The sequence below is a fragment of the Stegodyphus dumicola genome, chromosome 5 (assembly GCF_044657685.1).
Source record: "Stegodyphus dumicola isolate Sdum_Otavi_A_Nest chromosome 5, ASM4465768v1".
NCBI lineage: Eukaryota > Metazoa > Arthropoda > Arachnida > Araneae > Eresidae > Stegodyphus > Stegodyphus dumicola.
Genome location: NC_140772.1, coordinates 206,041,534 through 206,053,729, shown reverse-complemented (window position 1 = coordinate 206,053,729; position 12,196 = coordinate 206,041,534). Strand labels below are relative to the sequence as shown.

Sequence of the window (12,196 nt, the reverse complement as noted above, 5' to 3'; positions counted from 1 at the left end):
GTGGTGAATGATGATTCTTCCCCACCAGGATTTGGCGATTGGGTGTCCAAAACCCCATCCGCCCTTTAAAAGGGGGAGTATATAAGATATTTCTCCCGCCTTCTTAGCATGCCTTCGTAGTGTAGTGCTCAGCACGCTCGACGCGTATTCGAGAGGTCCGAGGGCATTGCTCACATTTCTTCAATTTCTAATTTCAAAAATCTTCTAATGTCCCTACAATGTAATAACCATCAAACAGAACCAAAAATTAAATCTTTATTTCACAAATCTATTAAACTTTCATTTGTATTTACATAAGATTATGCGGAAGAAAAATTACAGAGAGCACAAAATTATAATATACTCTAAATCTACGCAAATAATATTGAAATAAGCGTACCAAGATTTCAAGAGAAATGTCATCCTATGCTTGAATTGCTTTTAGCTTTGCAATAAACAAGGAAAAAGTTATTGCACAGATATTACATGAGATTCAAATCATAGAAAAATTGGAGCCCAAGAAATGTTTTTTAAGGAATATTACTGATGAATCTAGTATTCTGTGTTGCTTGATTTGTGAGTGAATGCATCAGCATACTAAAATATGCAGCTTTTTTTCACAAAATATGTCTGCGTGAAGCAAGTTGTTATTACATAAGTTGTCGATATAACGCTAACTCGATGTAGCTCAATATAACTCCAGTGCTAACAGAACTGATATCAGTTTTCCAAATTAGCAAAAAAAAAGGGGGGGACACCGAAAATCAATACTAAATCGTTGTCCGTTGTCCCTTTAATTATTCTTTAGAGACGTTTAATTCGAATTTAGCTTAGGTAACTTTCAACGAAATTTCTCTGAAAAAAACCCAGATTAATTTTTTTTAGGATGAAATCATTTTCCCTTATTGAGGATTTCGACACTTCTTTCATATATTAAAAAAATTTTTCAGTAGCACAACTTCTAGTTCTCTCATTGCAAAAAATACTGAACAACTATATGAATGATGCAATAATATACACGAATTCCACAATTGATTCAAATCGTTTTAAACGGTTTATTAATCCTGATTTCCGATAAGATATACGCCTCCTTCTGAAAGCTCTCCGAAGGTCAAAATTAAAGCCCAAACAGATTGTGATTCAGGTTGAAGAATGAAATGTTTTAAAGGATTATGTAGGTTTTGTTTTTATTCTAAGCTATTTTCGGATTATTATATAAAGGGAAAATTTCAAAACTGTTTAGTACATTCTGTGAAAACATTCTAAGGGAATAATGGTCTTCAAGGTAAGTTTAGAATTTTATCTTAGTTGTTTAATTAGAGGAAGTTAATTCTTTCTATTTAAAAAGCAAATATTTATCTTCATGCAAAAATCGAAAATACTTTTAAATGATAGAACATACTACTGTCAGGAATGTTTTTTACATTAAAATGCACATCCATACGTTTTAATTCTCAGCTTAGTATGTAAATTAAGAAATATATTGGAATATTTTTATCACTTATCTCTTAATATTTACATTAAAATATATAACTTTTTTAAGTTGAAAAGCGTAACATAGTAACCTACATTAGATTGTTGCATTTAGATCATTTAACTAGATTTCTTGATTTTGAAGTACAGAATTTATTTCATGCAAACCTCTTTACCATCTTAGCCTTCATCAAAGACGAATGCTTACAGTAATGTTGATGAGGTACCCAGAGACTATTGTTTCGGATTTTTTTAAGATATTTCTTTTTAAAAATGTCATCATTTTATTAAAGAAACTTAACCGACTTGATATCTATTTCCTTAAGTAGCTTCTCGAGTGAAAATATCATTGGAAAAAGAGGAAAAGACCAAAAACGAAAAAAGAAAAAGGAAATCTGCAAGGTTTCAGATTTTAAACTACGTCCAAAGGGGCCTTTTTTTAACATTTTGTGTGTTAGCTTTATTTATTAAATATCATGTTCTTCGCATTTAAACCGTTAAATTCAGTTTAACAGCAATATCGCAAAATAATTTTAAAATAAGCATATCTTTAGACTTTCCGATACGCAGTCTCGCGCGCTGGACATAAAAATATTTTTTCTGTACAACGTTGCCATTGCTCGCTATGAAGTCCTTTAGTTTGTTAATCAAAACTTCAAAATATGAAATCGATAATGAAACAAATTCAAAATTCAAAATTTGATGGCTCTAGGTACCGTTGCTTTATCACAATGCGGAAACATACGTACATTTATGCAGATTCTTGATTATTTCATTTCTTCAAATATAATACAGGGCGATAATATTTGGTGGCAACAATTTAAAAAGGGAATCAAAACTTATAGAAAATCAACGCAAAATGCCAAAACTTGAATAGTCCTTCTGGGCAAATTGCCCCTTTTTGCTAAAAAATGCCAACCTATTAAAATCAAGTATGTTTTACTTTTAAATAAAATTAAAATACGAGCATTAATAACATATTTTAAGTTCATTTCTGAAAAAGTATCATAATTAAATTATGAAACATTTGCATTGAATAGAAAAAAGTTTCTTAACATAACAGAATATGATTTAATGATTAAAAATAAGTAACTGAAAATACTGAAAAACTGATTCGAGTGCAAATTCATTTGTGCCAATTTTCTAGATGAGGATGATGTTATTTTTTGTTACAATTGCTCGCTCCTACATGCACAGCTTTTAAAGAACGTAAATTCTAACAACCTACTTAAATTTTTCTATAAATGTTTTTAATTTTTTTTTTTGGATGCTGGTTTCATTTAAGCATTTTATTAATACAGAAATTATTCTTGCTGAACTTATTAAGTTGCGTTTCTTTGTTCTTCAATTACACTAAATTTAGAATTTAGGAAAAGGCAACTTGAAATGCAATAACAATTATTTTTGCCAATAATTTGCGGTATACGTATCCCCACTCAGTACAAAACGCCATCACATCAATTCCTAGCAGACATTTCTGAAGTTTTTACCAAATTATTAATATTTCAAAAGTGCACCAAAAACAACCTTAGATTTACGTATATTTTGAACAAAATTTTATCATTTTCAAAGAGAATCAGATATAGTTCCCTCTTCTTTAGGATGAATATATTTTTTCTAAGCTGGGAGAATCGACACATATTTTGTATAGAAATCAATGAACAGAGCAAAGCAAAAATGATCTGTCTACTAAAGTAGTAATGAAATGAAAAAAGTTAAGATATTAAAATATTGAAAGGGAACTCGGAGAGAACTGGATTGGCATAAATATCATTAACAAGAGAAAATAAAATTTTATAAACATTAAAAACTATAAGAGTTTGGTTTGGTTTATTTAATTATGGCAAAGCACACTAGGGCTATCTGCCTAAGGGGAGGGAGGCCTTCGTGGAGGACGTTCTAATGGAAACTGGCTCGTATACACGTTACACATGACTACAAGGGAATCTAATTTATTAAATCAAGAAGCTTACACTGGTATATTTTTCTTCCAAATAGGTCTTTAAAAGTAATATTTTACTTATATCCCTTGTGATTTCCTCTGTTTCTGCCTTCAGTTCTTAAAGTTACAAATCCTTTACAAAATAGATGTATAAAGGTTTTATGAAACTTTTAAGCAGATTTTTACTTTTATACATTAAAATATTTATCATTAAAATTATTATACTGTACTTTAAATATTTTAAAATTTTTTGTTAAATAATACCTCGAAGTAAAACTCTTTCAGATATTTCTAAGTTTTCAGTCAACATATTTATTAGCCTGGAAAGTAGAAATTATTGCCACATGAGGGAAATATTTGTCGCAATGTTCGCGTGTTAACGATTCAGTGAAGTAAATGCACAGCTATATCCTGAATAATTAAGCCTTTTCTTTATTGAATAAGTGTACAACGTTCGTCTCTATGTTTTCAATGAAATTTTACAACGGAAATGAATGTAAAATGTTTATAAAGAAGAATCTTCGATTTGCAATGAAATAATACCATAAAAGCATTTTTACTACCAGTTGTCTTCGTTATCTTCAACAGTCCATTTTGAGTATAAAAATTTAGCTAGTATATCTAAACTGTTTAATTTTTTTGGAATTTTAACTGAAATTCTTCGAGGAGTTAGACTATAATTTTAAGATAATAATTTTATTTCATTTTATCTTATAAGGGTTTATTTACTTTTTTTAACCAATTATTTTATGTTAATTAGCTTTATTGTCTTTCTCTTTTCCGTTTTCTTGCCAGGATTCAAATTTTACCTCTCGCATATTCAAGGGAGGCAGAAAAAGACAGTATTTAAAGGAAGGGTTTAAATTGTTGAATCAGAGCATATTCCTCCTGCTGAAGGCCACGTTACTAGTTGAATCTTTTAAATGGTTGTCAGTCTGCAGCATTGCGTTATTCTTGCCATTAGGCCTGTCACATCGGCCTAGGCTTGAACCAACTTGTGAGTTATTTATTCTATGTAGCCTTTGACTAACTTACGATGACTTAGTTTTGTTTTAAAGTAGAATTCATTACCTTTCGAGTTACACCATTAATGCTGGCAGGTTTTGTGCCAGAAGTGTCTTCTGTTAAATTACCGAGTTTCAATAAAAGAATCTTTTACATCCTTCTTGCGTTCTCTGTCTGATTACTGGACATAGCGATAAGTCGTTTAAGCTCAGCTCAAGTCTCTAATTTAGTTTATGCTACCAAAGAATGTTTTAATTTTCGTTTAGAAAGTTAAAACTCTCTTAGTAATGTTATAGCATTAAAGCCTTAATAAAAATAATAACAGCAGTATTGTTTAAAAAGTTCAGTTGAAAATGAGTAATGCATTCTTTAGCTTAGTAAAATTGAATGCAAAGTTTTGGTATTTTCTATATTACTGTAATTGATACGTTGCTAAAGGATGTTTCTATTCACCAGCTATCATCTTGATTATGTAACATGATGCAACTGTAATTAAACTCAGCTATTCTCAAGACAGAGTTCCAAGTTTTTATTTTAGGTGTTTCAAGTTTGTTTTAGTTTCGTTTTGTTTTAGTGTTTGCTTGAGGTTACTGTATATCGTCAATCACAGAATACGTTGTTTGTTGTGTGATACGCATAGCAAACAGTAGAATTTTATAATTCAAGTTATTATACGAATCAAAATTTTGGACTTTATTTAAATTTCTGTATTGTGATAATATTTACTGTTTAATTTATCTTATTTACTAATTTTAGATCACTCTTCTGGCAGCTTTTGCTTGCCTGATCTGTGTGAAAGGATCAGATGTCAAAGTTGCAACTGTAAGTATTTTATTTCTGAATTAAAACATATAAAGTATACACTAAATTGTTTTCCTAAAATTTTAACAAAAGTAACTAAAATGCTCAAACTTTGTTATTTTGTTAAAATTATTAATATATCCAACAATAAGAAAACAGTATCAAAAGGTGGAATTCTAATTTTCCATGCGCATATTAAATATATGTAGAATAACAGTTATTGACGAAGCTGAAACTAAATTAACGTTTAAACTACTAATCGATCGAAGAAACGAAAAATATTTGAAAGAAGAAAAATTATAAATAACAAAAAATCTTTAAACTGAATGAATTAGATATGCCTTTACAAGGCAAGGGTGTCACCATTTTCAGTGTGCATGATAGAATTGAGGCTATGTTTAAAAGAATCAATTTTTGGATTCAATGCATGCAGATGAATGAGTATGGATGTTTGGATTCTGTCAGCACATTTTTATCAGAAAATTCAATTAAACTTGACGACAACATTAAAAAGAGTATATGGGAACATCTGACCTATCTTCGATTAACTTTCGATGATTATTTTCCCAACAGATGCAACATATCCATCTCAAACAACTGGATACGTAATCCATTTCAAGGAAATGTAAGTTCAGAAACCTCTCTAAATATACTGGAAAAAGAAAACCTCATAGAGTTATCTTATGACAGCTCTCTAGAAGCAATTTTTAAAGATCAATCTTTAATTGACTTTTGGCTCGGTATACAAAATGAATATCCTGTTCTGTCAAAAAAAGCCATTGAAGTTCTATCACCATTTTGCACAACATATCTATGCGAGAAAGGATTTTCAACATATACTTATCTGAAAGCTAAATAAAGAAACAAGTTAAATGCAGAACCTGATCTAAGACTGAAATTGTCAGATATTGAGCTTAACTTTGAACTGCTTTGTTCTGTAAAACAGCCACAAATATCCCATTAAGAGTTTTTCCAAATGTAAAACATAAGAACCTGTTAAATTTATCTTGTTTTACACTTTTATAGCCATCATTTTAGTCTTATTAATGCTTTATTTAAATGTTTCACGATTAATATAATCAATTATTCTGCAATATGAAAAATATATATTCTATCAAATTTTATTGCTTTTTTTTTACCTGTCATTAACGACTACATAGGGGTTTCGTCAAATGTTTTTGGACCTTTCTTTCGGTTGGCGAGGAAAAAAAGGTTGGGAAACATTGATCTAGGCAATGTGGAAACCTATTTTATTTTGGCACTTTCTTCTATCCGCAGTTTGGCTTTAAAAATGAAATGCTGACAGCCAGAAATGTTTGAAATTAAAATAAATTTTATTTTTATATTTTAACGTCATTTTCAAAATGGTTCATGTAACTATTGGCATAATTTTCAGTAAAAATATACTTTTGCTATATGTATTCTGCTTTACTATACAATTTGTACTGTTATTGTTCTAAATTTTATTAGTTCTTATATAAATTTTAAGCAGATTCTCCACATTTTAAAAGTCCTCAGTATTTTATGTAACGATTTTGTAACTAATAACGATTTTGATGAAGTCGAAAAGTGCATCAAGACATTAATCTCAAGTGAACAAACAAAACTCGGTTTGAGAGATTAAGTTTGAATCTGAAACAGCTAGTTGAATTTTTTTTCTAATTTCTTTATTCATTTATTTCAAACATTGCTTCTTGTGTTCACATTTTAATTTGCTTTATCTACAGGTTTCTCAGCCCCAGCCTTACAAGTATGGGTATTCTGTTAAAGACCAGAGTAGTCAACAATACAGGGAAGAAGTCGCTGATGGAGTTGGTATCGTAACTGGAAGTTATGGATTCAAAGATGCTAAGGGTATACAAAGACAAGTCAACTATATTGCTGACAATAAAGGATTTAGAGCACAGGTCCAAACCAATGAACCTGGGTCAGCAAACCAAAATCCTGCTGCTGTCGAAGTCATATCCAAAACCCCTGTGGTCTCTAAATTGGTAACACCTGCTGTTACTCCTGAATTAGTGCAAATCAATCCTACCGTCGGTCTTGGAGCCATTAGAAGTCAGATCTTGAATAACCAACTCTTAAACAGGGGCATTGGCACAAGAATCTTAAACAATGGTCTTCTGAACAGTGGACTCTTGAATAACAGGCTGCTGAACAGAGGACTCTTGAATAATGGCATTCTGAATAGAGATCTCTTGAACAATGGAGTCTTGAGCACAGGACTTTTGAATAGTAATGGTTTAAATAATGGATTATTGACTAATGGAATCTTGAATACTGGACTTTTGAATAGAGGGTTAAATGTTAATGCTAATAATATATTAAACGGAGGATTAGGATACGGTAACGTTCTTCTGGGTGACCCTTCTTCGGCTAGTTACTTGAATGATGGAACAGTCGTTTATGGAATACCATTGGCTGGTGGTGCCCTTCGAGGTTATGATGGTAGAAGTAATGCATAATTAGCAATAACTTTCTGAGCATTTGATCTTTATTATGAAGGAATCATTTATTATGAAGGAAAGTATTTACAGGGGCTGACACCCAAATTCAGTTTTAGGAAAAAAAAAAAGGCCTGTAATGTTTTTTTCGTTCCACAGCTTGCTTATTGTTCTTGCATATTATTCAATAATCACTCTTTATCGAAAAGAACAATATATCATGAGAAGTTAAGACTTTTGTTAAATTATGAGTTCTGATATCTTAGTTTTACATCTAAGTGCGAATCAGCGTATGCCGAAAAGACCAAATCAACTTGTTAAAACAACAGTTTTTTTTTTTTTTTTTTTCGTTTTTCCATAAATTTTCTTCTCATCTTTTAAGATGCTGTTATGTGTTTTTAGTGTTTCAGTGTAAATAAAATTATTTAATGCTGCGAAAGTTGTGTAATTCTTTCAACGAATCAAATAACTGAAAAAAATAACTTGCAATACATTCATATATTCAGATTATTTAATGAATTAAAACTGCCTTGCTACATTGTACCCATAAGAATAGTCTTCAAAACTTTCCCATTTTTCAAAAAAATACGTATTGTTGCCTGCGTACGGGTTCGTTACGAAATGAATGCACAAATCCGATGAAAAATGAACAAAAATTTATTATTATCACAACAAATATGCTTAAATTTCCTAAAATATTCGTGCAGTATTACAATATCTCACAGTAGTTATCTTTTAAGTACTCAAACGTTCAAGAGAACTTAACTCAAAACAGCTAGAGAAAGCTAATCCGCGAATTTGCTACAGTCAACAAGAGCAGTTTTCTAAACAACAACAAACTAAGTAACTACCACGAACTTCCAAGTTCCAAGTTACACTTATGCAGAGATTATCAAGCATTCTGCTTGATGTGTTCCGGCTGTGATCAGATGTTTGCTTTTTGGGCGCTGAAAAGAGAATAAGTTCGAAGTGTGAGTCCAGAAGGGCAGAAGCTAATGGCGAAGGGGCTTGACCAGTTGTTATGTGGGCTGCAAGCTGACTTATCATTGGTTACGGGTCTTCTGAGAAATACCTCGCTAAAATTGCAATTAAATACAGTACAAAACATATATGAAAGTAGAAATAGTGAAATTAATTTCAAAAATCAGTCTTCTAAATTACGGATAGTTGTCAGCCGTCTGGTGTAATTATCCATGAATTTGGGAGTCCGGATTTCGTTCCTGATGTGTAGTTGAGTTTTCATCAATTAATTTCTTGCACAGAAAAGGAATTCCAGATTCTTTAATGAAGGTCACCAACTTACTTAGTTGTTGGAACATTTGTTTGGCCTCTGTCATCATTTTCATAGCTTCCGGAGCGAGTCCCGTAGTTAATGCCTGAGCATATGATTTATTCGTCATTATACGTTCATTGAACGTTTTAGCTTTGGGAGTCACTTTCTGCTGTGGAAATTTCTCACATCCTCTATATCCTATCCTATAGGACTATAGAGGATGTGAGAAAACTACTCTATAGTTTTCTCACATCCTCTATAGTCCTCTATAGTAACTTGCAAACAGTTGGCACATTTCGGAGGTTCAGATTTATCCTTTGAACAATTGAAAGTTTCGTGCCCCTCAGCGCAACGAACACAACGCGGCTCGTGATTGCAGCTCGCTTGCGACTGGTGGAACCCTTGGCAGCGATAACACTGCAAGGGTCCTGCTCTGCCCTTGTAATCCTCAGCTTTGATTTTCATTCCCATAAGGAAAGATTCTTGATGGATTCTCTTATTTTTGTCATTTCTCTTAAGAGTAATGAGAGAGAGGGGGGAGGTTGATTACGTCACCATTTCTTCGTCTTTTCAATTGGTTGACACAGATGACGTCATAATTTTTAGCGACTAATTCTTCAGCAATTTCATTAATGTCCACGTAAGCTGGTAAATGCCGGATTACTACTTTTAAATGTTTAGGTGCAGGTAGCTCAAAACAGTGGAAACTCACCTTTTCATCTCTCAGAATTTTCTGGACTTGTTTAAAAATAGTTGGTATTTTTACCAATATCTTGAATCCGTCCTGGATTTGCTGACCGAAGTAGTCACTTTCAGAGTACAGTCCATGCTTCTTTAAGAGCACTCTAGCTTTATTCCAGTTGAAGTTGATATCTCTTACAATGAAGGGCGGAAGCCGTCCGCCATTCTTGTTAGGATTTACTGATTCCGGTGGAATTTCATCTATTTTTCTATCATCAATGGGTGCTGTTTCCATGGATTCTGGTTCAGCAGTGCTGGGATCATCTATGGGCGAATTAGGGTTCGTTGCGGCAGCTTGGAGTGGTGCCGGCTTTCTGATTGGTTGCTTTCGGGGTCTCCGGGTGGTATCTCCTCTGGGAGCGCAGTCGTCAGAGTCCGAACTGGCATCTAGTGCTTTATATTTCGTAAAATCTTCTTCAGACTTTCCTGGGCTCTCCGCTCTTCTGACATTAGCTTTAATATTAGGACGGGGAGGAAAATCATTTTTCATGCTGTTTGCTGATGGGGGAACCGCAGCAGTAGCAGGAGAATCATTAGAACCATCCTCTGGTTTGTCATCTTTTAGTGGTCTGCATTCATCATTGGCAAGCGCCCTAAATTTGCAGAACAGGGCCAGGTCACGAGCTTCTCTTTCAGTCAGATAGCCTCTATCTTCCTGAATCATCTGTAGGTTCGTGATTTCCGAATCTATGAAGTCGAAAAATCGACCCATTTGTGAAAATAAAACAGTACGTCGCAAGGCCTTTTTACGGAAAACTGATGAACATAGTTCAACGAATGCCAACCTTTTTTTTTTTTTTTTTTTTTTTAGTACAAATAAAATCAGATAGTAAAATGCAAAACGCAAAGTAATCAAAATGTAAGAGCCAGGGTACAGAGCACCTTCACGCTCAGAGACGCAATAGAAAACTCAATAATAATCAGTAGGACGCAAATACGTTAAATCTCTACCACCACAAACTGAGAGGTTTTCCTCCTTTTATAAGATTTTAAAATCGCGCGCGAGAATTTTCTAGTACTTTCTCGAAATCAAAAAGAGATATTTATTAAATGTTACATGCACGCGCTCTTGGATTTTCAATTTTCAGGCTTAGCTTTCTTTTAATATTCATCATGCGCTGCACTGCGCAGGAAATAAAACCATTTAATTTACAATTCAACTAACATAAGCTATTTAAATACCAAATGCGTAACAGTATAAAGCTACTTATCTAGACATAAATAATAGTAAATATTTAACTGATAATGTTCTGTAGAAAATCAGAAAAAAAATTAAACAGGATTTTTTTTAATCACCAGTCACAGACTTTCTGACAAAATTTTAAAATCTATTACCAAACACAACATCTCCTTATATTATAAATCTGTATATTTTCGATTTACTTGATTTAGCAGTTAATTTTTTATAATATTATGTCCTTCCAAATTATTCATTTTCTGGCCATTGCTGAATTTTTAGTATTTACAATTTAACCAGTTTTTCAATAAAATCCAACTGAATTTGGGAAGGGAGAGAATATAATTAATTTTACAACTACAAGAAGAAAGCGATGATATTAACTGATAAATTCCTGTATATGGAACTAAAAATAGAGAACTAAAAAGGAAATGAGAGTTTTAGTGGCCAAACTTTTTCTAAGGATCCCCGTAAAATATTTTTTTTAAAAAAAAAAGCTATATAATATGTACTTTTATTTTTTCAAAAGAATATTTTTGTATAATGTTATATTTTCAGGCATTCCAAGAATAAATTATAAATATAATTTTACTGCTGAAGTTTATAATAAGGTATTTTAATTTACATTTAATCTAACAAAATCATTACGCCTGTTCAGTAGCAAATATTATTTAGATTTAGAGATTTCATGTTTCTCTGATTTTTATGTTTAACTTTTGTAATAAACACAATGTATTGTGAATGAAATTTCCTTCTGAATAAATGAAATGCATTCTTTCTCGTTGTTTTCCATTTAAATAAATAAATGTCATATGCGAATAGAGTTGATGCGTTGCGCTTAATCTCGTAACTTTTATATTGCTCATAATTGACAGATGAGACATTCTTTTGTATAACCTTACAAGGTATTTTATCCCTCCTTCCAGCATGCCATCATGGTATAAGGGCAGCAGACTCAGTGCATATTCGAGAGATCCGGGCTCGAGTCCCGGCGAAGGCATTGCACATTTTTCACATCTCCTGATTCAAAATAACATAATTACTCAGCAACCTTTGTATGGCAAAAAACTATTTACATGACGTTTTCCTAAAACACGGAAATTTGATCTATGAAGCTAATTATAATCAAATTATATATTTTCTCAATAAGTTACCTACAGCCGTGAATCATGATCAAAGCCAAAGAAACTCATAATATTACCGTACTAAACCATACAAAAGGAGCAGCTAAATAACAAACATAAATAAATAACTATGAAGAAATACGTACTTACTTTTATTACATTACTAGAAAATTTTTTACATCACCATTTGTTTTTTTATTATTCAGTATTACCAAAACAATGTACTGATGTGGTCCT

The 12,196-nt window shown here is 32.1% G+C and overlaps 1 protein-coding gene across 1 annotated transcript; it reads left to right on the top strand.

Moving 5' to 3' along the window:
* Positions 1-1,195: 1,195 nt before the first annotated feature.
* LOC118188214 (uncharacterized) lies at positions 1,196-8,083 on the top strand. The gene is made up of 3 exons (XM_035358594.2): positions 1,196-1,264; positions 5,156-5,221; positions 6,928-8,083. The coding sequence occupies exons 1-3, from the start codon at positions 1,253-1,255 to the stop codon at positions 7,663-7,665; spliced, it is 816 nt and encodes a 271-aa protein (XP_035214485.1). The 5' UTR covers positions 1,196-1,252; the 3' UTR covers positions 7,666-8,083.
* The last annotated feature ends 4,113 nt before the right edge of the window (positions 8,084-12,196 follow it).